The sequence below is a fragment of the Gymnoscopelus microlampas genome (assembly GCF_963454915.1).
Source record: "Gymnoscopelus microlampas genome assembly, chromosome: 15".
NCBI classification, from domain to species: Eukaryota; Metazoa; Chordata; class Actinopteri; order Myctophiformes; family Myctophidae; genus Gymnoscopelus; species Gymnoscopelus microlampas.
In genome coordinates, this window is record NC_139952.1 from 37,577,772 (window position 1) to 37,600,402 (window position 22,631).

At 39.2% G+C, this 22,631-nt stretch overlaps 2 protein-coding genes across 6 annotated transcripts in view; one reads left to right on the forward strand and one right to left on the reverse strand.

The window, feature by feature from the left end:
* The window catches only part of LOC311062082 (major histocompatibility complex class I-related gene protein-like), a 69,955-nt gene extending 49,690 nt beyond the window's left edge, over window positions 1–20,265 (reverse strand). The window contains exons 1-8 of one of the 5 annotated variants that reach the window (XM_084080867.1): window positions 20,108–20,265; window positions 13,804–14,076; window positions 13,203–13,493; window positions 11,221–11,505; window positions 10,864–10,995; window positions 9,422–9,487; window positions 9,131–9,172; window positions 3,336–7,600 (exon numbers count right to left, since the gene is read on the reverse strand). In XM_084080867.1, coding sequence (XP_083936993.1) covers window positions 7,524–7,600; window positions 9,131–9,172; window positions 9,422–9,487; window positions 10,864–10,995; window positions 11,221–11,505; window positions 13,203–13,493; window positions 13,804–14,076; window positions 20,108–20,177 — 1,236 coding nt within the window. In that variant the 5' untranslated portion in view covers window positions 20,178–20,265 and the 3' untranslated portion in view covers window positions 3,336–7,523. Of the gene's footprint in view, window positions 1–3,335; window positions 7,601–9,130; window positions 9,173–9,421; window positions 9,488–10,863; window positions 10,996–11,220; window positions 11,506–13,202; window positions 13,494–13,803; window positions 14,077–15,926; window positions 16,099–17,524; window positions 17,706–18,680; window positions 18,858–20,107 lie in introns of those variants that run through there. The other 4 variants (XM_084080864.1, XM_084080865.1, XM_084080866.1 and 1 more) reach the window with 4 other exon arrangements.
* LOC311062080 (zinc fingers and homeoboxes protein 2-like) overlaps window positions 1–22,631 on the forward strand; it is a 518,056-nt gene that overhangs the window by 331,530 nt on the left and 163,895 nt on the right. The window lies entirely within an intron of this gene.

Here is a 22,631-nt window from a genome sequence, read left to right on the forward strand (position 1 = left end):
GGTGCATGCACAGTCGAAGTAACCTTGGATGAGTGCTCCTGTTAGAGTCCTCAAAGTATTCTTACTGACCAGAGAGGAGATCCATGTACAGAAAGATTTGCCTCTAAAATGGAACAAATAGGCCATTTCCTATTTTCTTGTGATTACATTGTCACTCACTTTTATTGTGAAGCCGTTGGCCTTGCCAAGGTTAATTTTAGACCCAAAGAGAATGGATTCAGTTTTACCCAGGTGTACGTGTAATGATAGTTTGTTATCAGCGAGCTGCCGTTGCCGGTCATTATTGAGAAATAAATCCCGTCAGGGCACCGACTGACCGACACGTATGCCTAATCACCCTGAAGGTGACCACGCTTATTACACGGCTACTTAATAATACATTAATTAATAAATTGACCCAAAAGTAACAACAAAACGAAGCATTTCCTTGCTTATGGCAATTAAAGTATTCCAAGTGTTGCACTGGGTGGACATGGTTGCCTGGAAAACAAAGTGTTGATCAAATAGAATCAATTTTCGGTTACTGCAAAGACATGTTTAGGTGTGTAAAGATGGACGGAGTCCTCTTTAAATCATATGAACTTGTTTATTCACAACAAGGTTGGTGATACAAAATAGACTGCGTCTCTCTCTCTGTAGTCTCGCGTCACCAGACAACTATTCCACAATCTCTGAATGCTATATAGTCTGGAACTCCACTTCCCGAAAGCTGTTTAACGGAAGTTGTTCAGACCGGAAAAACATTCGACCAATCACGACGCGGTCCCCGCGGACCTGTAGTCCCAGTGGAAACAGAACCGAGGCGGAAGCATAGTCATAGGAGCGGTAGATTCATGTTATTTGTGCGAGGATTGTTTATCACAGAAAACTGAGAAAGGTATCATGGAATTAACGCCGAAAAAACTGTGAAAGAAGACACTAGTAGACATAAACGATGTTTATGAGATTCGTTGATTCCAGTCGGACTCCTTTGCGCCACTGCACAATGCTAAAACGGAAGTGGGTAGGGGAGGGGCATCCGCTTTCCCCTTAAACATGATCAGAGCTTCCGAGTCCCAGACTGTATGCCGGAAACATTTGTAAATTGTGGGAGGCAACAGTCTGGTAACGCGAGACTACTCTGTCTGCGTCTGCATACATGTAATAGCCAAGGCTGACTTCCTGTCGGCTTGGCGCCTTGCATTTACCGTAATGCCCGCTCTGGGCCGCAGGCGCATTTGCTACCGTATATGACAGTGTGTAAATGACATTGAGTGTTTATACATGGCTGTCATGGGATACGGATACAATACAAAATCAAGCAGCACAGATTAATATGAGCAGGAGATCTGAGCCTTTGATTAGACAGCGGCCGGTTATAGAGCTCATCGGTCATAATCAAGAAATAACACACCACTGAATTCAGCGATTGACCAATCAGAATCAAGCATTCAACCAAGCCGTGTAATAAACATATAAGTATATACGTTTCGAGCTACACGCTCTTCATCAGACAATTTGCATCAGACAGTCTGACACAATTTGCAAAGTGTAAATAATCCCAGTAGCCTTCTCCAGTGGCAGCAGAAGTTAGGTAATTGGTACAATATTCCTTGCAAAGGAATGACATCCCAAATTCCACATTAGAATAAATAATACTAGATGTCCCGGAAATGGAACGATCACTCTTTCGATTGCCAACCCAAGAAAATTATAAAATTGGACAAAAAAAGAAAAAAAGGTGCATAGCTGCTCTCTAATAATGATGAGTGGCCCACACTCCATGTCTTTTCAATGTTTATTTAAGTTTTCTGACAGTTATGACAGCTGGGAGAGAAACACTCAAAGGGAGATTCAGAAGGAAGATACTGGTGGGATTTGAGCATACAGGCCAGCAAAGGCATTATGGGGGTCAGGAGACAAAACGTAGTCCTACCTCTCCACAAGTCGTGTCCATTCCTGTGCCATGAAAGCTGAGTTTATGAAAGTTTTCATTTCAGCCCAACATTACATTAAATGAATGGCAGTGCGTATGATGCGTAGCCTGCGTAGCTAGTTCAGGTAGGCAACTCAAGGCAGGGTGCCAACCTGATCAGGTGACCAGTCACATGCTCTCTTCTCCTGATCTGGGAGGCTATTTAATCTTCTCTACCTACCTGTCATTCTGGCTTCTCTCCTGGCTGTGTTGCTGCCTCTCTGGCGTCTCCTCTCCAATCTAAGAGTTGTCTGTCTGAAATAGATTATCTATAGCTCAAGTTGTGTTAATTTGTGAAATCAGCTAGTGTGTTGTTTGGCACCTGGGTTTAAATTAAAACCAGCTTTAGTGACTACAAGAGCCGACAACTCAAAGAATTGAGCTTGCTACTTTAGCAAGCTCAATTCAAAGCAGGGTGCCACTCAAACAGGACAATACATGATACAGAGGGGTACCAAACTTTTAGTCCCCAGAGTATTGACTTTTGATACATTCATTAGGACAGTGTGTAACCGCACTGATCGCATGTTACACACTGCTAATGTGCACAGCTGGTGACAGCTCTTTTATAATGGCCAGGCGTCCTCCTGATTGGTCCACTGGTCTGATGGACGGTCTCCTCCTCAACCAGGTCTCCTCCCATGTAGGCCCTGAGCTGGATAAGCAGGAGTCAGTGGGACTGCCATATAACTGCCATCCACAGTAATACATACAATAATAGAAATAAAGAAAGAACCCTTGCATGTAACAGGAATACAAATTTTTACTATCAATTACTTATTACGGCAGTTAAATTGGCCTGTCTATTTTATATCATAATTTTTCATCCAAAAAACGTTTTCAAACAAAAAAGCTATGTCTCTGGACACAAAACTATTAAAAAGTTCAATCACCATTCCAAAATTTCAGAAGTTTTTCTGTAACATTTTTCTGTACTTACTTTGGTAGTTTGATAAAAGTATATAAATAGTTTAGTTGAGCCAAAATGTGATACTTTTGTAATGAGAATGCGAAGGCTGTCTGTGTCAAAGTCCGCAATGACTACGCACTATCATTAAATCATAACACAAAACCATGACACTTCATTAGATCTCTAACTCAATGTGACATATGGTGCAATTTGGTGGTCACTGGTCAAAGGTGACAATTATTAGACATTGTTACACATGACTTCTGAACCGTTCATCATAGAAGGGGTGGAACTGCACTTAAAAGCTTGATATTTTTTTCTATGAATTGAGTACAAAGGACCCCAATGGAAACAAGCCATAGGCTTTCTTGGGTTTAAAATCCTCTTAACAGACCTTGTATTGAACTGCACTTCCCTGTGCTTGTCTCTGCAAACTGTTAAGTATTCAATCAAGGTGAATGCAGACACAGCTGTGGATCAAATCCTTTATTGAAGCATTTTGATTATGATTAACTATCTTAAAACCAAGCAGTGGCAGATAAAAAGCACACCAGAAATATACATCAAAACAAATAACAGTTTTTACAAATATTTGAAGAGGTTTGTACCGGAATTTGATATCGAAAGAGAAAGTGTAACATAAACCAGTGGTTTTCATGTCAAGGACCCCCAAATTAATATGTATTTGGCCGCCGACCCCCATCTGAAAATACTTTACGCCAGGGGCCCCCATACAAGATTTGATTTGTTCAAATGAGTAAAATCCAGTGTAAGAAGATCATATGATACATCATCATATTTACCTGAATCTCCAATCTGGGGTAATTTACAATGAAAAACATGATTGTACAAATAAAATGTAAGGCACAGTGTAAGTAAGGCACAGTGTCTAAATATAGACCCTCCAGAAAAATGCGATTATGCGATCGCAGAATTTACTGCATAATCAGCAAAATGGCGCATAATTATGCGGGGGTAACGCTTTTTCAAAAAGGCTGCATCGCATAATATGCGCATCGCATCGCATAATATGCGTTTCGCATCGCATAATATGCACTTTGCATCGCATATTTCCGCCTATTTCGCAACTTTTCACATATTACGAATTTTTCGTAACTTTTCGCATATCGCATATTTCGCATATTGCCGCATATTTCACAACTTTCCGCATATTTCGCAACTTCCCGCAATTTCACCGCATAAAATTGCGAAAAACCCTGCATATTTCATCGCATAATCAAGGATTTTAGCCCGCAAAATCAAGAGTTTTAGCCCGCATAATCAAGGATTTTTGCCCACGTTTTTCTGGAGGGTCTATAAGTCATGTAACATCAAGTAACAGTAAGCATCTACTTTAACAAACAATAATGAATAGGGACATGCACTCTCCGAATGAGTCAGATGTAGCTGATGTTCAAATGCAGAAAGTTTTGGTTTTCTGTCAAAATCATTTTGTGTGATTTGAATAATGTCTTAGTCTTCATGTTCTGTGAAATAACTACCCAATTCGGGAAGGAAATTCAGGTTTAAGTTTGCAAAGATTACAAGTTCACCAATTTCTTCACAGCATGCTGTGAACAATTCATTTTAATGTATTTATTTTTACCAAAGAATATCAGCAAGATCTAACCGGTTTCGGCAGAGCATGTCACCAATGCACACAGGATCATCAAAAAAAAAATAGAATATCTTGGAAAACGTTTTTTTTTCTCCGCGTTTTTTCCGTAATATAATGAATTAAGTGAAACTTATGTATAGATTCATTGCACATTAAGTAAAATATTTCAAACCTTTTTTTTTATCTTGATGATTACAGTATATAGGATATGACCTATATACAGTATGATATGCTTTCCATTCAAATTTTTATAGATGATCCTGTCTGTCACACATTTACTGTACTTGTAACTTAAATACATAAAATGAAGAAAATAAATCTACACTAAATATGTTTACGCTGTTGCTTCCACGTATTAATCAATAACTGCAAAATGTTTATGTACAAGTAACGGCCAGGATTCAAACCTGGGTCTCCCGTGTGAAAACCAAACATCTTAACCACTAGCCTAAAGGGTATATCCCCCTTGGGCGGGGGAGATACAAGGCTTTTGGTCATCAGACAGAAGCTCTGGTCACTACTGCTACACTCACCCCCCTTTTGACCTCCCCCATCGGAAAACCCCATACGGGTCACGGCACTAATGTAAAGCACCGGGATTCAAACTCGGGTCACCCACGTGGAAAGCAAACATCTTAACCACTAGCCTAAAGGGGAAACCCCCTTGGATGGGCGAGATATTAGGGTTTTGGCTTGCAGGCAGAGGCTCTGAGCCACAACTACTACATACAGTAAATGTATATTAGAGTTGGATGATTTGCCAAAATATTCCTATCGGCCACAGTCAGCCCAAAAATCGATTGCGTTTGCCGATATATTTGTGTGAGAAAAGCAATTCTCGCGAGAACAGCTCAGATCCCCAGCCCTTAACATGTGCAGTGCCAGGTTACTATAGCAACGTGACTACACGCCGTAAATGAACAGAGATGAGGTGACATGACTGTCTTTTTGCTGGCATGACTGCTCTCTCACTGGGCAAAACTTGTTTATACAACGAAGAATTGTAAAACTCCCATACCACTTCCATAGGATATTTTTCAGGAGTAATCTAATGATGAGAGGAGATGGTGTGCAGTTCAAGCAGTTTAGAGAGTAACCGACCCCAGTTTGCACCATTGACAGCAATGATATGACAAGACACATCCATTCTAGTGCCTGTCGCTGCAGGATAACCACCTGGTACCCTCTCTCTTTCTCTCTCCCGTAACTAAAAGGACTCGCAACAAACTTACATTTCAAATTGCAACCTTTGATTGGTTGGTGTTATAAACAAAATTGGCAGGTTTTAATATCCAGACTTCTTAGATTACAGAGACATTTTAATTACAGCAATCAGTTAAGAATTAAGTGCAGGACTGTATGAAGCCGGGGGACATGCGTTCCTGCGTGGTCAGTTTGCAATGCACCGTGAGGCTTGCATTCTATATAGAAACCAGCTACTGTAGTTAGGTTTCATTTTCGTTTTTTCGGCTCGTCTTTGAAAAAAATAAACCATGCTTTCCTCTCAAACGTAGCTGATAAAGACAACTAAAAAAGCATATTCCCTCTCTCCTCTGGGGATTGTACTCAGAAATCAGTGCCTAACTATAATAATTGGAATGGCCCAAATCAATTCACATTTTGCACACGCTTTGTAATATGTGGCTACATTTAAAGAGCGAATTCTCGAGGAGGCACAACATTACATTTGTAAAATAAAATGAAAATATCGCCCAAAAAAACAACCCACTATTGGACTCAATATATTAGTCCTATCATCCTCCAAGTCTAGTATGTATGTGCGTCTACCACCAAATAAATGTGTGTGCGATATATATATACACACACACACACAAATTAATTATTTATATACACACACACACACACACACACACACACACGCACACACACACACACACACACATATATTTTGTTATTCTGACTTTATAATTCGTTTTCCCCATCACAAATAGAAAAAGGAACTAGCTTGAACAAAAGCTCAGAAATCTGATATTCAAATTGATTAACTGACATTGTGCATCAGAAATCTAGGCATGTGATTTTTTTAATTCTGGCATTTAGCGCTAAAATGACTGTTTTCAACATGGCAATCGGTCAGACTTTGAAGGTTTCGTAGTCTGTGGCCTGTGAGGCTGGCCCCCCTAGTTGTCATCATTGCAATAACATTCATGATGACATTCATTAGCCACTTTCAACCTGGCGTCCCCTATTTTGCGTGATTGGGTGATTATTCACCTTATTCCTTGCCATCCCCACTGTGGGCGTGGCCAGGTAGGGGAGTAGGGGAGCCCCATATCAATGAGTTTCCTCTTTACCAGTGTTGCCATGTGTGCTTATAATAAGCAACTTTTTTTTTTAAGTTTAGTTGCTTAATTGGGCTTGCTTTAAATGTTTTTTAAACCAGTGGTTCCCAAATTTTTTCATGTCAAGGACCCCCAGACTAATATGTATTTGTCAGCATAGTCGCAGACCCCCATCTGAAAATATGTGGTGCCAGGGACCCCCATACAAGATTTGTGTTGTTAAAATGTTTCAAAAATATTCAAAATATGTAACTTTTTTCCCCAATGTTTTTTGAAAATAGCAGATCTACAAGCTCACAACGTGTCATAATGTGACACATTGTGAGCTTATTGATCTGCTATTTTCAAATAGCCGATGTAAAGTGGTAAAACTGAGCCTATAGTTGCTTCTTTTGGGCTGGTTTTCATAGACCTAGCCGCTTGCTTCTCTTGCAAAATCTGGCAACACCTGCATTACTCCTGCAGTAGCCTACTATTAGGAAGTGAACAGATATTGAATGAAGCAGCACACAAGAAAAACTCAATGGCGCCCCCTGTAAGAGGCAATGGCGGCGCCCTGGAGAAGGCCAGGAATAAGGTTAATATGCAAACAAACATTTTTCAAACATTTTCTTTTTTCCCCAAATTGGCTAAAATAATGGATCTACAAACTGTTTGCTTGTAAATACATTATTGTTGCTATTTTTCAAATTGATTTAAGTTTTTTAATGAAATCACGGCTCTGCAAAACGGTATCAGTCACTCAGCTTGTGGTGTTTCCACCAAGAGGCTAGTGGATTCGGGGCTGGGGCCCCCTGCAGCGCTGGAGCCTTGGCCTGGAAGAGTGAAGGAAAAGCAGCATTTAGACAGGATATTTGGTTTCTCTTTTTTGGATAATCATTTGTTGCTTATTTTTGTAGCTTTCAAATTCTTTAAAAGATAAATCCATTTAAGAGTAAAAGCTTGATATACGTTTTTAGATTAAAAAAGAATCTCAATATACTTTACATACTGTATATTATTAGCAGAGGTGTGCCACAAAACGCACCTTTCAGTCATCTTTATTCAAAGTTACACGTAACATTTGTAACATTTGACCACTAGAGCAGGGGTTCTCAAACGTTTTAGGCTAAGGGCATATCATTTTTTTTCATCCACTGCACCCAAAATTACATTGTTACTTTTATGCATATTTCACAATGTGGACATTACAATTTGGAAAAATAATCGCACACAGTTGATAGCATACGTTCACTCCATTTCATTTTGAGATTTCAATTTCTTAAAATATTCAAAGTCTTTGGACTTGTATCCTAGATGCTTTGTTTAGCAAGCTTTGTTTGCTTGGCACTATCGCTGCATTGACAACTTGAGTTAATAGTAATCTTCCTGATTGAAAATAACTTAAGCCATTTAACCTATCAAAGTATTCTGATGGCACGCTAGACTGGTGTCATGGCACCCTAGGGTGCCACGGGACCACTTTGAGAAACCCTGCACTAAACTACGCTAGCCTCAAGAGGAGCAGTGTGTATGCACAAAGGTCCCATGACATGCTTCTTCATTCAACCTGAAACTTAGGACTTATGGCATTATAATACATGTACATAAAGCTTCTACCTTTAAATAATGTCATATTATAGCAAAGTAAGAATGCAGGGATATAGAGAGTAATTACCAGGGCCCTATTTTGCGTGTCTTAACTACCAGGTCTTATGACTTAACTTAAGACCTGGAGGTGTGGCCAAAGCTGTTTGGCCACTCAAAATAGTGAAACAGCATTGGCCACGCTTCAGGTCTTATGTTAAGTCATAAGACCTTAAGACACACAAAATAGGACCCCCAGAGTCCCTGCTGTGAGTCTGCAAAGAAAAGGAAGAGTTGAACCATGAATATACAGTTTTCCAGTGCTTAATGCACCCAGCTATACTTATAGCATAGTAGCACAAAACCGTTTGGTCAACTGCAATACAATTGTAAAAGTAACAGTCATTAACAAAATGAAATATATCTGTGTAAAGTGACGGTATCAAAGAATCAATTCCGTGTCAATCATAAGTATCTTGTTTTTGAGAATACAACCCTTCAACTCAGTTTGACTATATTCAATTCAACAATACTGTTCGTATAATAACGAAATTATTTTGAAAGGTACACCTCTTCCACACTGCCTTTCCCTACAAACCCAGCGAAGAGGACATATTCAAACACTTTTATTTTGTAAACAAAACTGGAGGGATGAAGATGAAATCCCTAAGACATTCCATGTATGAAACCTGTAACAAATAATTCTCTTTTATTCTGAATAAAATAATTATTTTGATTATAAAAGCATATTGTCATACCATTTTGGTTTAGAGTCTTACCTGAGTCGTTGCTGGATTTGCTAGAAGTTTCAACCTTTATCCCTGAAAATGTAGACAGTGTTGTATTAGGTCATACGAATTCCAAACAGTATCATCTCTTTTTAGTATGAACATGGCTTCATTTACATCTATAGAAAATGTGAAGCTGTGATTTCAAAGATAACACATTAGCATCGAAAATCATTATTTCTATACAACACTTCAACTCAGTTTGACTATATTCTATTCAACAATACCTTTGTACCATTATGTACATTTTGAAAAAGTAGAGAGGGTCAAACATTATGATACCGTTAATTTTCTTCATCTCCTCATCCGAGTCCTTGCTAGAATTGCTAGAAGTTTCACTTTTTGTCCCTGGAAAAGTAGAGAGTAGAAAAGAATTCCAAATAGTATTATTTTCTTTTTAGGATAAACATGGCTTTACATCATTTGTGAAATAATTAGGCAACATAGAGGCCTGAAAGTTGAGAGTCTCATAATAGAAAGGTTTCCGTTTCAATCTTTGCTGCCATCTAGGGTCCTTGAGCAAGGCACTGAACTACCTACCAACTAATTTGATGGGAGTTATAAACCTAAAACGTAAATGTAACTTTCCAGATTGTGATTTAATAAATGTGATAAATAACAAAATATTTCACCAGTGCTTCTAGTAGGGGACATTGCCAAACAATATTCATTATCTATATTGATTTCCTTATTTGAGACTTAGAGGGAGCCAACACAAAGGAAACGCAACTTGTTTCAGTGAGGGGTTCTAGTTGGATCTGCCAGACCAGTAAAAGAGGTTGTGCTTCACCATCTCTGTCCCTGAAACAATGGTCTGATGTATAAACTCCAAGCAACATCCTACTATAATTCTAGTAACCTCTGTCCGTCCGTCTGTAGTGGTGAGTGAGTGAGTAGGTGAAGCTACCCGGTTCTCCTCAGTGGCTGGACCAATTGCTCTGATTTTGCACACATCCATTGACCATTACCATCTGAACTTAACTGTGAAGCCAATTTTTCAATTTCATCAAATCTCAGCTTCTTATTAGCGTTTTTGTGTCAAACACTGTCGCCATGGTTACGGGGCTGCCCAGCTATGGGACGAACTGCCTCCCGGGTTGCCAGATCATGTGCGCATATCCCCCCACGGATGCGTCGACCGGGTATGGTCTGCGCCGACCGGGTATGGTCTAGTGTCTATAATTAGCTTTGTTTTTCCCCCCTTTTTTTTCAAATTGAAACCAGTGGAACCAGAATTCCTGAGTACACATTTGATTTACTTCCATGCAGTCTATAGGGTAAAAAGAAATGTTTCTATTGAAAGAGACTGGTTTCCCACATGACCTATGATCACATTATGCAGTGTAATAAAATGATGCCACATTGTACTCATATTGCAACACTGATATGTTTGAGTGAGAGAGTGAGAGAGAGCAAATAAATAAATAAAATAGTCTTGGCTGGTAAAATAGTCTTGGCCAGGGTATAAGAAATAGGCACTCGAGGGGTAAAATAAATATTTCAATATTCTGTTCTAGCCTGACCGGGGACAAAGATGCTAAAAGTTGAGCATGTTTAAGGCACAATTACATACCGTACTTACAGAGAAACAGCTTTTTATAATTATTGAGTGACCTGCCCCCCTTACAAACTTCATGACCAATGTGACAAAAAGCCCCACAGAAAATCCAAACGTTTCCCAAAAATGAGAGAAAAAGAGAAAATTGTTCTAAAATGAACCCAACCTTTTATTTTCTTCATATAGAAGAAGATCCCTCCAACCAGCAGTCCAACAACAGCAGCTACAACAAAAACAGCACCACCAACAATAGCTCCGATGTCTGATGCAGAGTCTTCAGGTGTATCACACGCACCATCTAATATCCAGAAAGAATCATGAACTTAGATGAGGGTTTACTGATAACATTTGTCAATTCTATGTAAACAGGGTCTTCCTCTAACAGACCATGCATGCTCAGCAACTTACCCTATAATTAAATATTAAATAAAGTAAGTAAAAAGTCTCAACTCTCTCCATTTTAACATCCAAGTAAAAATGCCCTTATTCAATTTTATTTGCATAATGTAAACAAGCCTCTTACCCCAATATTCGATCTTGTGATTGTTGGTCGCAGGGTGTTTCACCTCACAGCTGTAGTGGGCAGAGTCACTTCTTAAAATCTCCACCTGGTTCTTGATCTGGAAAGTGCCGTCGCCGTTGGGACGAACACCTGTGGATTGCATGCCATCCAGTGCATCCACCACCTGCCCATTTCTCATGATGTTCAGGATAATCTCTGGGGGGTAGAAGCCAGTTGCCATGCAGTGTAACATGATGGAGTTCGGATTCTTGCACTTCCTTCCATACACATGGAGCTTTGGTGGCCCTGGGAAGCCATGAGGACAACTTTGAGTTTTGAGAAGATGCATTATGGCATTGTAGGGAATTTTGAATTCATTCACAGTTTAATTTAATTTCGTCATCTAATTACATAAACGACAAGTTACTTCCGCGCGCCGCTGACGCTATAGCCACAGCTCTGTAATCGAGTAAACACAACGCCGACACAGGACATGTCGCGAAAACAGTAGCCACGGCCCACTTTCACAATTTACGGGTGGCGTAGGGCACCTATCATTGCTCACTCCACAGTTTCCACGTCGCCACATAATTTATTACACTCACCACATTTCGGACAAAACGGAAGGTGAATCACTTTCTTACCGTTTAGCGTGCGCACCACCGACACCGAACGGCGACGGGTTTCGCCGAAACAACACGAACGGCCGCCATTGAAACTCCGCAGCTCTCTCCTTCGCCAGAAAAACAACAACACAAGCGCCTCCTTCACCTCCCCTTCACCGTGTCTTCTGCTTCCACGCTCAATTCAGGTGACTACAATGCTAATACATTCACGCTCAACCTCACAATCATAAGCTTCTCCGTTTAGTGTTTCATTAGCGCGAGCGTGGAAAACAACTACAGCGCGCACCATTACTCCATGTGCTAAGGGTAAACATGAGGGTTGCCAGGTTGGCATGCAGGTTTTCTAAAAACAAGCGCCAGAAACAAGCAACCACCTTCATGAAAATAAAAAAAAACACCGAAGGGGTCCGCAATGTTCCAGGGGGGTCCCCGTGCGTCCCAACACTCCACAGGATGTCCGTGGACCAGCAGGGGGTCCGAGGACCCCCTGTGGACCCCCTGCAACATTTCCACAGTTTCACTCCGGCGATTTGGGTACCCCAATATACACGCGCCCACGCTGGGCCCCGTGTGCGGCTGGGGTTGAGGGGGGCGTAGCCCCCCGAAACTCTAGTTATTCATATTTGTCAAAAGTTACTTTGTGTGTGATACTACTTTGTATTAAAAAATATATAGAGCTGAAAAACATACTGCAAATCACAGTCACTACATTTAGCAGAAATATTGTAACCGTAGTTGCCTTAGGTCGTAGAATAAAAAACACTTTTAGCTCCTCCTCCCACATATTCTGTCCAAATTTCACAAAAATCGGTACAGATGATCTCTGGACCCATGCAATAAACATCTCCAAGCGGAATTTTGATAGGCATTACCGTTCGTCCGTAAATGGCTTCCAAAGTTAGCGGAAGGGGCCCGTTTTACAAAAAAGGCCAAAACTCACAAACGAAACGTCCAGTCAATCCCAAATTTGAATCACATGTTAAGGGTGGTTTACTCAACAAATCCCCAAAAGCGTTTCCACTTTGAACCATAGGGGGTGCCACAAATGCGCAAAATGTAACCGTTTGATGCAAAAACATTATTTTGGGGGGGATCAATCCTCTCAAAATGAAACACAAGTGATCTCAGGAGTTACGTGACAATGTAATTGGCGCAGCCTCCGACGGTATTCCTCCCGCATATTCCTTGAGTCCCGGCGGCCGCAACCCGCGACCGGCGTCGGCACAACCACACTTTGCAATTTCCCAGAATTGCGACGCGTCTAGTTGTTTGTGGTTTTGTGGTAATTTGGTGTTTGTATCCGTCCTAGTGTTACCTGTAAAGCGCTTCTAGCGCCATGTACATACAATGTATGAATAATGAATGAATAATACTCACAGTGCGTCTGCATTACTGCTTTCTCGTAACCAGCAAATTTACTTAACCAGGAGACACACTCTCTCTCCAGGTAGCCTTGGGTGTAGTCGTTCAGCATCTTGACAAGATCCCACTTCCTCTTGGTGGGAACTGCCAGGGCAACTGGGGCGATCCAGTCCTTATTGGCATCATCAAAGGCCAGGTAGTCGTCACCGTCATAGCTGTATTCATCCTTGCCTTGGATGAACTTGAATGTGTTGTCATCTTGTCTCTCAGCCTTACAGCCATGCCTCCACTGAAGAATGTGCAAATCTGGCGAAAAGGGAAAAGAAAAAGATGGGGGGTGGGGGGGGGGGTGTTAAAGATATGAGGCATCATACCAGAGCAAACAGTCTGGATGTTCATCACAAGTAGTATGTAAACACCCCTTCCCAGTCTGGAAACATTTAAGTTTTGTTTTACACTTTTTGGTTCTAATGCATAACATTCAGGAAAGGTTGTCTGCAGGACTGACAACACATTGCAGGATTAATGCGGTAAGTGCATCAACAGTGATTACCACAGTCAATCTCAATTAAAACCCTTTTAACTACAGTGTATAACAACTACTTGGATGTCTAACCGGTGTCATTGTGTCTCATTCGATCTCTGAGGATCCCCAGGTTGACTTTGAACCACTGCTCCTTGCTCTGGCGTGACTGGGTGCCTTTCTCCCAGTAGTCCTTGTCCAGCCTCTCCTCCATCCACGGCTTCATGGGGATCTTTTTCTTAATCGTGCTGTCATAGTAGTCAATCATGTTGCCGTCGAGCAGACCCATGGCCGTGAACTCATGGATCCCTGGGAGGTTGATATGCTTGGAGAAAGCTGTGTAGATGTAGGTGAGTGACTGGATCTCTGGAAGACAAAAGGTCAAATATAGGCAAAAACACATTAAACTACATTTCTACACGTGAAAGCAGACAGGCACAAACAAGCAGACAGAGTTTGTGAATGCATTCCAAATACCATCATTGTTCCATGTCCCAAAAATAAATAAAGTTCCACAAATCTAAACATGCTCCCTTTTATTTGTCACTACAGTAGTGATAATACCCCCCGCCCCGGCCCACTCATCCAGTCTGCTACACTACTTGTTGCTCTTCGCCAGGCCGGGCTGCCTACCCAGGGCTGTGTCAGTCATAAGGTGCAGCCGTCAGGACACAAGGAAGCTGCGGGGGTGAGTTTGTATGACAGACGGTGCAAGTGTTAAAGTTTGGGGCATCCTCTACGGGCAGAAGTGAAAGCACTTTTGGAGGTGTGCTGTATAAAGGCCCCTCAACATTTGGGTATAATTGGTTCATGATCTATGGCTAAGAAATAGTCCCCGCCCAAAATGTTTTAATTTCTTTACAGGCAAAGTATCAAAACCCTGTTTGGCGGTCATTGTCACATGACTCACAGGACCATTTGTACCCAATTGGGTGGGGAAAAAGTATGTTTCGGGAACAAACTGACTGTAGTGAAATCGCCTTTGGCTGCAGTGTTTAGACTAGAGGCCCCTCCATGTGGGATTCAAATTTGGGGTAGATTTGACGTATATGATTTTAGGCATTTCTTGTAGGCAAAAAACGATATCCCCCAATATACTGTATGATTGAATTGATACATGCCCATCACAAGACTCCTGTCCAGAGATAAATGTGTACCAATTTGTGTGAGTTTTGGACAAAAAGTATAGGAGTATGTAGGCTAGTATAGTAAAAAGTGTGTTTTGGAAATAATAATAACAATAATTATTTCACTCCAATCGGTCCAGCAGTGTCCCAGATATTTAACTGTATGGACGGATGGACAGACAAAACAAAACATATATAATATGTAATATATATCATATATAATAGTTTTATCAACTGGAAAAACAACCAAATCCAAAGACAGCTGTTCCTTTCACTTTCACTAGCTCTGGTCCATAGCATTTGAAGGAGTTCTCCTTAACGGCCAAAGCTACACTTTCACATACATACGGTCATCCATTTTCCATGTTTAGGATCCATATACTGTCCCAAACCAGACTAAAGTTACGATCACTATACATGTGGATCTCAGGTAACGTTTGTACAGTAGGCCTACATTATATTCACGTTTCTACATGTTCTAGTCCCAGTTCAAATTAAAAGAAATGTTATTCTCCTGAGAAAAATAGCATTTTATTTATTTGAAAAAAATAATTAAAAATGCTTTTCTCCTGAGAAGCATAGCATTTTTTATTGAATTATTTGTACTGGGACTAGACATTTTCTCCTTTACAGCGACAGCTGTTGATGTCTTGATGACACTGTCTGTCATCAGACATCAACAGTCTGCCAGTTAGGCCTACTGTCCAGTAAGGTTCAATCAATCCTATTTAACGTAACTATTGTATAAAATAAGTTTTATTTCCACTACAAGATCTGATAGTCATATACTACTTTACTACTCATTACAAGTTACAACATTAATTCAGGGAGTAAACACATTTCCTTGTTCTCTTTTAACTTTACCAATAACTACAAAGAAATAAATAAACAATCTAAGCTATACATCCATCAAACGTAAGGCGACTATTATAGACAAGGAGACGTTTATTACTAGACACGGTTTATTTGGTCGATAACAGATCGTAACAGATAAAAGAGAGGCAATAAAACCTATGTTATTGCACCTATTGCGCATTAACAAAAACAATTTACTTTCACTTTCGACAAAACGACTTTTTATGTACTCACCACCTCCAGTCACCGCATGGTAAAACCATATATGTGTTAAAAACACAAAAAGGCAGGTGGTAGACTGAATCATATTGTAAAACTGATATTATTATGTCTTAAAATAATGGAAGAAAACAGCGTCGTCAAAGTCAGTCTCGCTTCGCTCTATCGGCGAACGGAAATAACCGGTGGTCTGGGTGGTGTGTTGTTGTCTAGAGTCTAGACTGGGATCAATCTGCTTAGCAGATCCTGTCTAGAAAGGATACGGAAACAATTTGCATAAATATATGCATGTGAATGTGGCAATTACCGGATATGGTAGGCGGACTCTAAACGGGACCAGAGCACTGAGCAGTAAATACAAACCAGGTTTTCCACGGGTGCTGCGGTAAGCCTGGTGACGCGAGTGAGTTCTCTTGTCTTGTGACATATTATCCAATCATATAATTCACATCAGGTTGCCAGGCAGAACAACACAGCTCCTCTACAGCATTTTCTCACTTTGTTTCACTTAGAAGATCCGAAGATTATAGGAAACTTATCAGTCACAAGTACAACAACTTGAACTAGTTAGTTTGAATTACTTTTCTATTTCTCAAACTATCAATCAAAAATTTCCACCCTCTCTCTCTAATAGGCATTAAGATTATAAACACAATCAGGAGGATTTCACCGTTCAAAATCAAAAATCAAAATAAATATAATATAATATATTATAATATAATATAATATAATATAATATAATATAATATAATATAATATAATATAATATAATATAATATATAATATAATATAATATAATATAATATAATATAAAATATAATATAAAATATAATATAATATAATATAATATAATATAATATTAAATAAAATTAAATTAAATTAAATTAAATTAAATTAAATTAAATAAAAACAATAGGATAATAATAGGATCATAATAATACCAACTTGCGTTCAGTCATTTATTCAATTAAGTTTTAGTTATTTTTCAGTTAAATTTATACTTTAGGAAACTTATTTAAATAATTAATCCATCTTAATGCTTACATATATAGGCTAATGATCACATCACCCAGTTCTCATGCGGGCCCACTTTGTACCTATAGGCCCAACTCTCCTCCATCCTGCGATAATGCCTATATAATAACAATAGCCTATCAATCACACTTCCCAAACTGCCTCAAAAGTTTAAAGTTTGTCATTGTCCTTTTTGCTATGTTGTAGCCTAATGTTCACTATGTTTGGAAGTGAATTTATAATGCATACAGGAAAATTAAATAGGCTATAATTCAACTAGCCAACTTTTACAACTCATTCGAAGAGAGATCAAGTGATGACAGTAGCCTAAATAACCGCCATTTTCTTGTTTTCTTTTTACTTCACCATGCAAGACCATCAATAAGCAATTTATTACATTAATATAGCTTATACCACAACCTATCATATAGTGGTGACTGGTGAGGGAACATTGTTGCTAGACAGTTTATTGGTCAATTTGCAACAAACTGTGTATTGCCCGTTTATCATAAAGGGGCAATAAACACGCGTCTGATGTCGTGTAAAAGAAACATATTTTACTTTCACTTTAGAAAAGACAAATAGTAAATGGAACTCACCGCCTCCAGTCACCACAGGAGTAAACCATACTTGTGTCAAAAACACAACAAGGCAGGTCGTAAACTGAAGCATATTGTATTGTAGGCTCAAACTGATATTATTTTCTTAAGAAAATTCAAGAAAAGGGACGCTCATGGTGTCCCTTTCTTGCTTCCTCCGTCTTCTGTTCTTGATCTGAATTTCTATCCAATCATATAATTCACATCAGGTTGCCAGGCATCTCACTCAGTGTACATTTTGTTTCACTTGTAGAAAATCCGAAGATTGTAGGAAACTTAATCAGTCACAAGTTCAACAACTTGAATTACTTATAGTTTGAATTACTTTTCTATTTCTCAAACTATCAATCAAAAATGTCCACCCTCTCTCTCTAATATGCATTAAGATTAAAAACACAATCAGGAGGATTTCACCGTTCAAAATCTAAAATCTAAATAAATTAATAATAACAATAACAGGATAATAATAGGATCATAATAATACCAACTATATTGCATTCAGTCATTTATTCAATTTCAGTTTTAGTTATTTTTCAGCAAAATGTATAATTAGGAAACTTAATTAAATAATGAATCCATCTTAATGCTTACATAGGCTATAATGATCACGTCATCACCCAGTTCTCATCCGGGCCCACTTTGTACCTATAGGCCCAACTCTCCTCCATCCTGTGCTACCGACATATTATAATGCCTATAATAAATCACAATAGCCTATCAATCACACTTCACAAACTGCCTCAAAAGTTTAAAGTTAGTCATTGTCCTTTTTGCTATGTTGTAGCCTAATGTTCACTATGTTTGGAAGTGAATTTATAATGCATACAGGAAGATTACATAGGCTATAATTCAACTAGCGAACTTTTTACAACTCATTCGAAGATACATCAAGTGAGGACAGTAAATAGCCGCCATTTTCTTGTTTTCTTTTTACTTCGCCAAAACCCATCAATAAGCAATTTATTACATTAATATAGCTTATACCACCACCTATAGTGGTGACTGGTGAGGGAACATTGTTGCTAGACAGTTTATTGGTCAATTAGCAACGAACTGTTTATTGCCCCTTTATCATAAAGGGGCAATAAACACGCGTTCAAAAAATAAACATATTTTACTTTCACTTTAGAAAAGACAACTAGTAAATGGAACTCACCGCCTCCAGTCACCACAGGAGGAAACCATACTTGTGTCAAAAACACAACAAGGCAGGTCGTAAACTGAAGCATGTTGTATTGTAGGCTAAAACTGATAATATCTTCTTAAGAGAATTAAAGAAAAGGGACGCTCATGGTGTCCCTTCCTGCTTCCTCCGTCTTCTGTTCTTGATCTGAATTTCTATCCAATCATATAATTCACATCAGGTTGTCAAGCAGAATAGCCTGCATGACGTTCCATCTTAACGACATGCAGCTGCTCTCCAATGAAAAATTGTAGTCACTTTAAACTCCAATTTAAATTTGGGTGGTATTTTCTCAAACTATTAAACAATATTCACATTACCATGGCTGTATAGCTTGAAAGCATAGACCAATTATTTGTTTACTAACATTGAGACTGGACGCACAGGTGATTGTTTCACGCAATCAATTCCCAACCTGTTATTTCGGGGTGCGCTGGTTTCAGCGCACCCCAACCCCCTCTTGTGTGTTGGCTAGTGAGGCGCGTCCTAGCGAGACCTGATAGAATGGGTTTCATTGCACGCATACTGGTTGCACGCATACTGGTTCTTATCAGTGTGACGTCGTCTGTTAAGGGGTCTATACATAATAATCGCACGCACATTGGATGGGCAGTGGATGCTAAAGGCCAACAGAAACTAATATTAAAAGAGGCCGCACACCGTCTGTCTTGCATTTGGCATGGGTAAAGAAATCACTTTATTAATAATAGCTTACAACGTTTTCAATCCTCACGTTTTCATCTTCATCATCAGGTCAGTATGCGCATAGCTAGGTCTACTGACCTGATGAAGATCCTGTGAGGATTGAAACGTTGTATTATTAATAAAGTGATTCCTTTACCTGGAAGACGGCGTGCGGGCTCTACCTCTTTTAATGCATTTGTAAACACAACCAGCTGGATTTCATCGTTCAGAAAATGTAAATAAAATCAGCAGCATTGTAGGCTTCAGGCTCATGTGTTGGTTCTATACAGCCAACACACAATATATTGTTTATTGCTTCCATTTTCTTCTTTTTGTTTGTTTGCCGAAACCAATAATTATGTAGGATAGGCCTATGGGATATATTGATGTTTGTTCACAGAGTGCTTATAATAAAGTAAGTGCTTAATAAATATGTTTAATTTTGATAGCCAATATGCAAGCACACATAACCACCCTCAATGTGCCATGGGTTCCGTATAGGCTTCATAAAGATGTACATTTTTTGCAGCCAACATATTCTAAAAAATGGAGTAGCTTGCAGCGCATTCTGATCCAAAAACCAGTGACACCTGTCACTCATGTAAAAAATTAAAAAAAACGCACAACCTGAGTTTATCAGTTTATCAATATACTTTCAGTTATGCTTAAAAGACAATTTACTTTAATTTAGAAACGTCTATAAATATGTAACTCACCTCCAGTCGCCACAGGGTTGCGCCATACATGTATGAAAAACACAAAAAGGCAGGTCGCAGACTTAATCATGTTGTAAAACTGATATTTAAAAGACAATTAAAGAAAAGACGGGCTCATGGTGGCCCTGCATGCAGCGTCGTCGTCTGTTCTTGCTTTGTGAATGTCTATCCAATCATAATCACATCTGGTTGTCAGGCAGATGTTTAATACATCCAAAGACGTCCCATTAACGTCACATAGCTGCTCTATACGGCCTATGTTTTCAGTGTACACATTTGATTCACTTAATAGGCCATGTATAACAATCAGTCAATCAACCCATTTAATGTTGGCTGCACTGCACTTTTCTCAAATTACAATCAAGTCAAATCAATCAATAATTCATATTCACATTCTGTCTCGTGTCTCACCAGGGCTAAAATTACAACACAATCAGCCAGTGGCATCATTTCAGAAGAAAACTGAGTTGTGGTGGTCAGTCACCCGACAGCATCAATAGCCTATATCAATGGCCAAACACTCATTTCATAGCCCATTGGTAAAAAAGGCTATAATTGGCAACTGGGTTACAATGTAACATGATTTGTGTGTAAATGCCTTGAGACAACTTAACCTCTCAAATGCAGTCTCATCGAATAGTTCATAAATGATGTTGGCCAAGTGCCAACCTACTACACCAACACATATACTGTCATGCACCATTCCGTTTTCAGGACCATGGACAGCGAGTGGCGGGTCAAAGAGCAGAAGAGAGACATAACTTAAGCCAATGATCTTTGTGGGTTTTTCATTCGGATCAATGATAAACTCCTTCATCAGATGCGGATGCAATGCCCGTTTCAGTTGAAACAAATTAAACATATAAGGCTGTCTGTGTTGACAACTTAATCGTCAAGACTTAACCCCCCCTCCCATCCCCAACTGTTTACTAGGCCACATATTATACGTTTTATTGCTATGTGTTGATGATGTCTTGTATTGTATATTATTGTCTTTAAATATCTCGATGAATTGAATACACAGGACCAAATGGAAACAAGCCCTTGGCCTTTTGTGTTATCCTGTTAGCTCTATTGTAAAATCTTCACCACTGGATTATTTGAAAACTGTTAATAAAGTATTCAAAAACAAGACCACCAGTTAAAACGCAATAAATAGCCTACAAACTGAAGAGAATAAGTCCCAGCAGTATCCTAAAGGTCTGAAAAACACACACCTGGAGGAAATGTGTGCATCGCGGCAAAAGTCTATGCCTATATCCTAGTAGTGGCACCAGAAATGACGGGCAGCGCAGCGCAGCCAAGGCCTACTAATATATTCTGATGATAAAATTATTGAATGTCACTTATGTTCAAGGACACATTAGGCTATCAGCTATTTTCACTACTTCTCATTTATTTTCTAATTTATGGATTTATTTCTTTTTTTGTTTGTTTTTGTAGCCTATTCATGAAATTCTTCTGAAAAAATCATTGAATTACTTTTCAATTCATGAAAAATGTTATAATTGTTTTTATTATATATATATATATATATATATATATATATATATATATATATATATATATATATATATATATATATATATATATATATATATATGTTTTATGTTTTGAAATGTACTCTTGACCCATAAAAATGTGTCCGCGACCCACAAATGGATCCCGACCATATATAACTAGACGCGTCGCAATTGGCAATTGCAAAGTGTGGTTGCGCCGACGCTGGTCGGGACTCGAGTAATACGCCGGGAGGAATACCGTCGGAGACTGCGCCAATTACATTGTCACGTCACTCCTGAAATCGCTTGCGTTTCATTTTGAAGGGACTGACCCCCCCAAAAATCATGTTTTTGCATCAAACGGTGACATTTTGCGCCCCCTATGGATCAAAGTGGAAATCCTTTTGGGGATTGGTGTAGTATACCACCCTTGACATGTGATTCAAATTTGGGATTGACCGGACGTTTCGTTCGTGATTTTTGGCATTTTTTGTCAAACGGCCCCTCCCGCTAACTTTGGAAGCCATTTACGGACGAACGGTACGGACTATCAAAATTCCGCTTGGATAGGTTTATCGCATGGGTCCATAGATCACGTGTACCGATTTGTGTGAGATTTGGAAAAAAATTGAAGGAAAAGGAGCAAAAAGTGTGTTTTGAAGAAAATTCAAAATGGCGGAAAATCTATCCACCAGCAAATGGGAGTGGCCTATATGGGAAGATGCGTCGTGACCCAAGGAATCCAGGGAAAGAGAAATTTTGATTTTACGACCTACGGTTCAAGAGTTATAGGCCAAAAGGTAAAGGGGGCTGTTATAGCGCCACCATGTGGCCGACTGGTGTGATTATTTTCTTAATAATTTTTCAAAAAACTATTAACCTCCCCTCCAAGTTTTGTAACTGTAGCCTTTACGGTTTCCGAGAAAAAAATACTTGAATGGGAGTTTTTGCAATTCCCATTAAAGTGGATGGGGAAATTTAATGCACAAATAAATCAATATCAAAAAATCCTGATGGCGTGG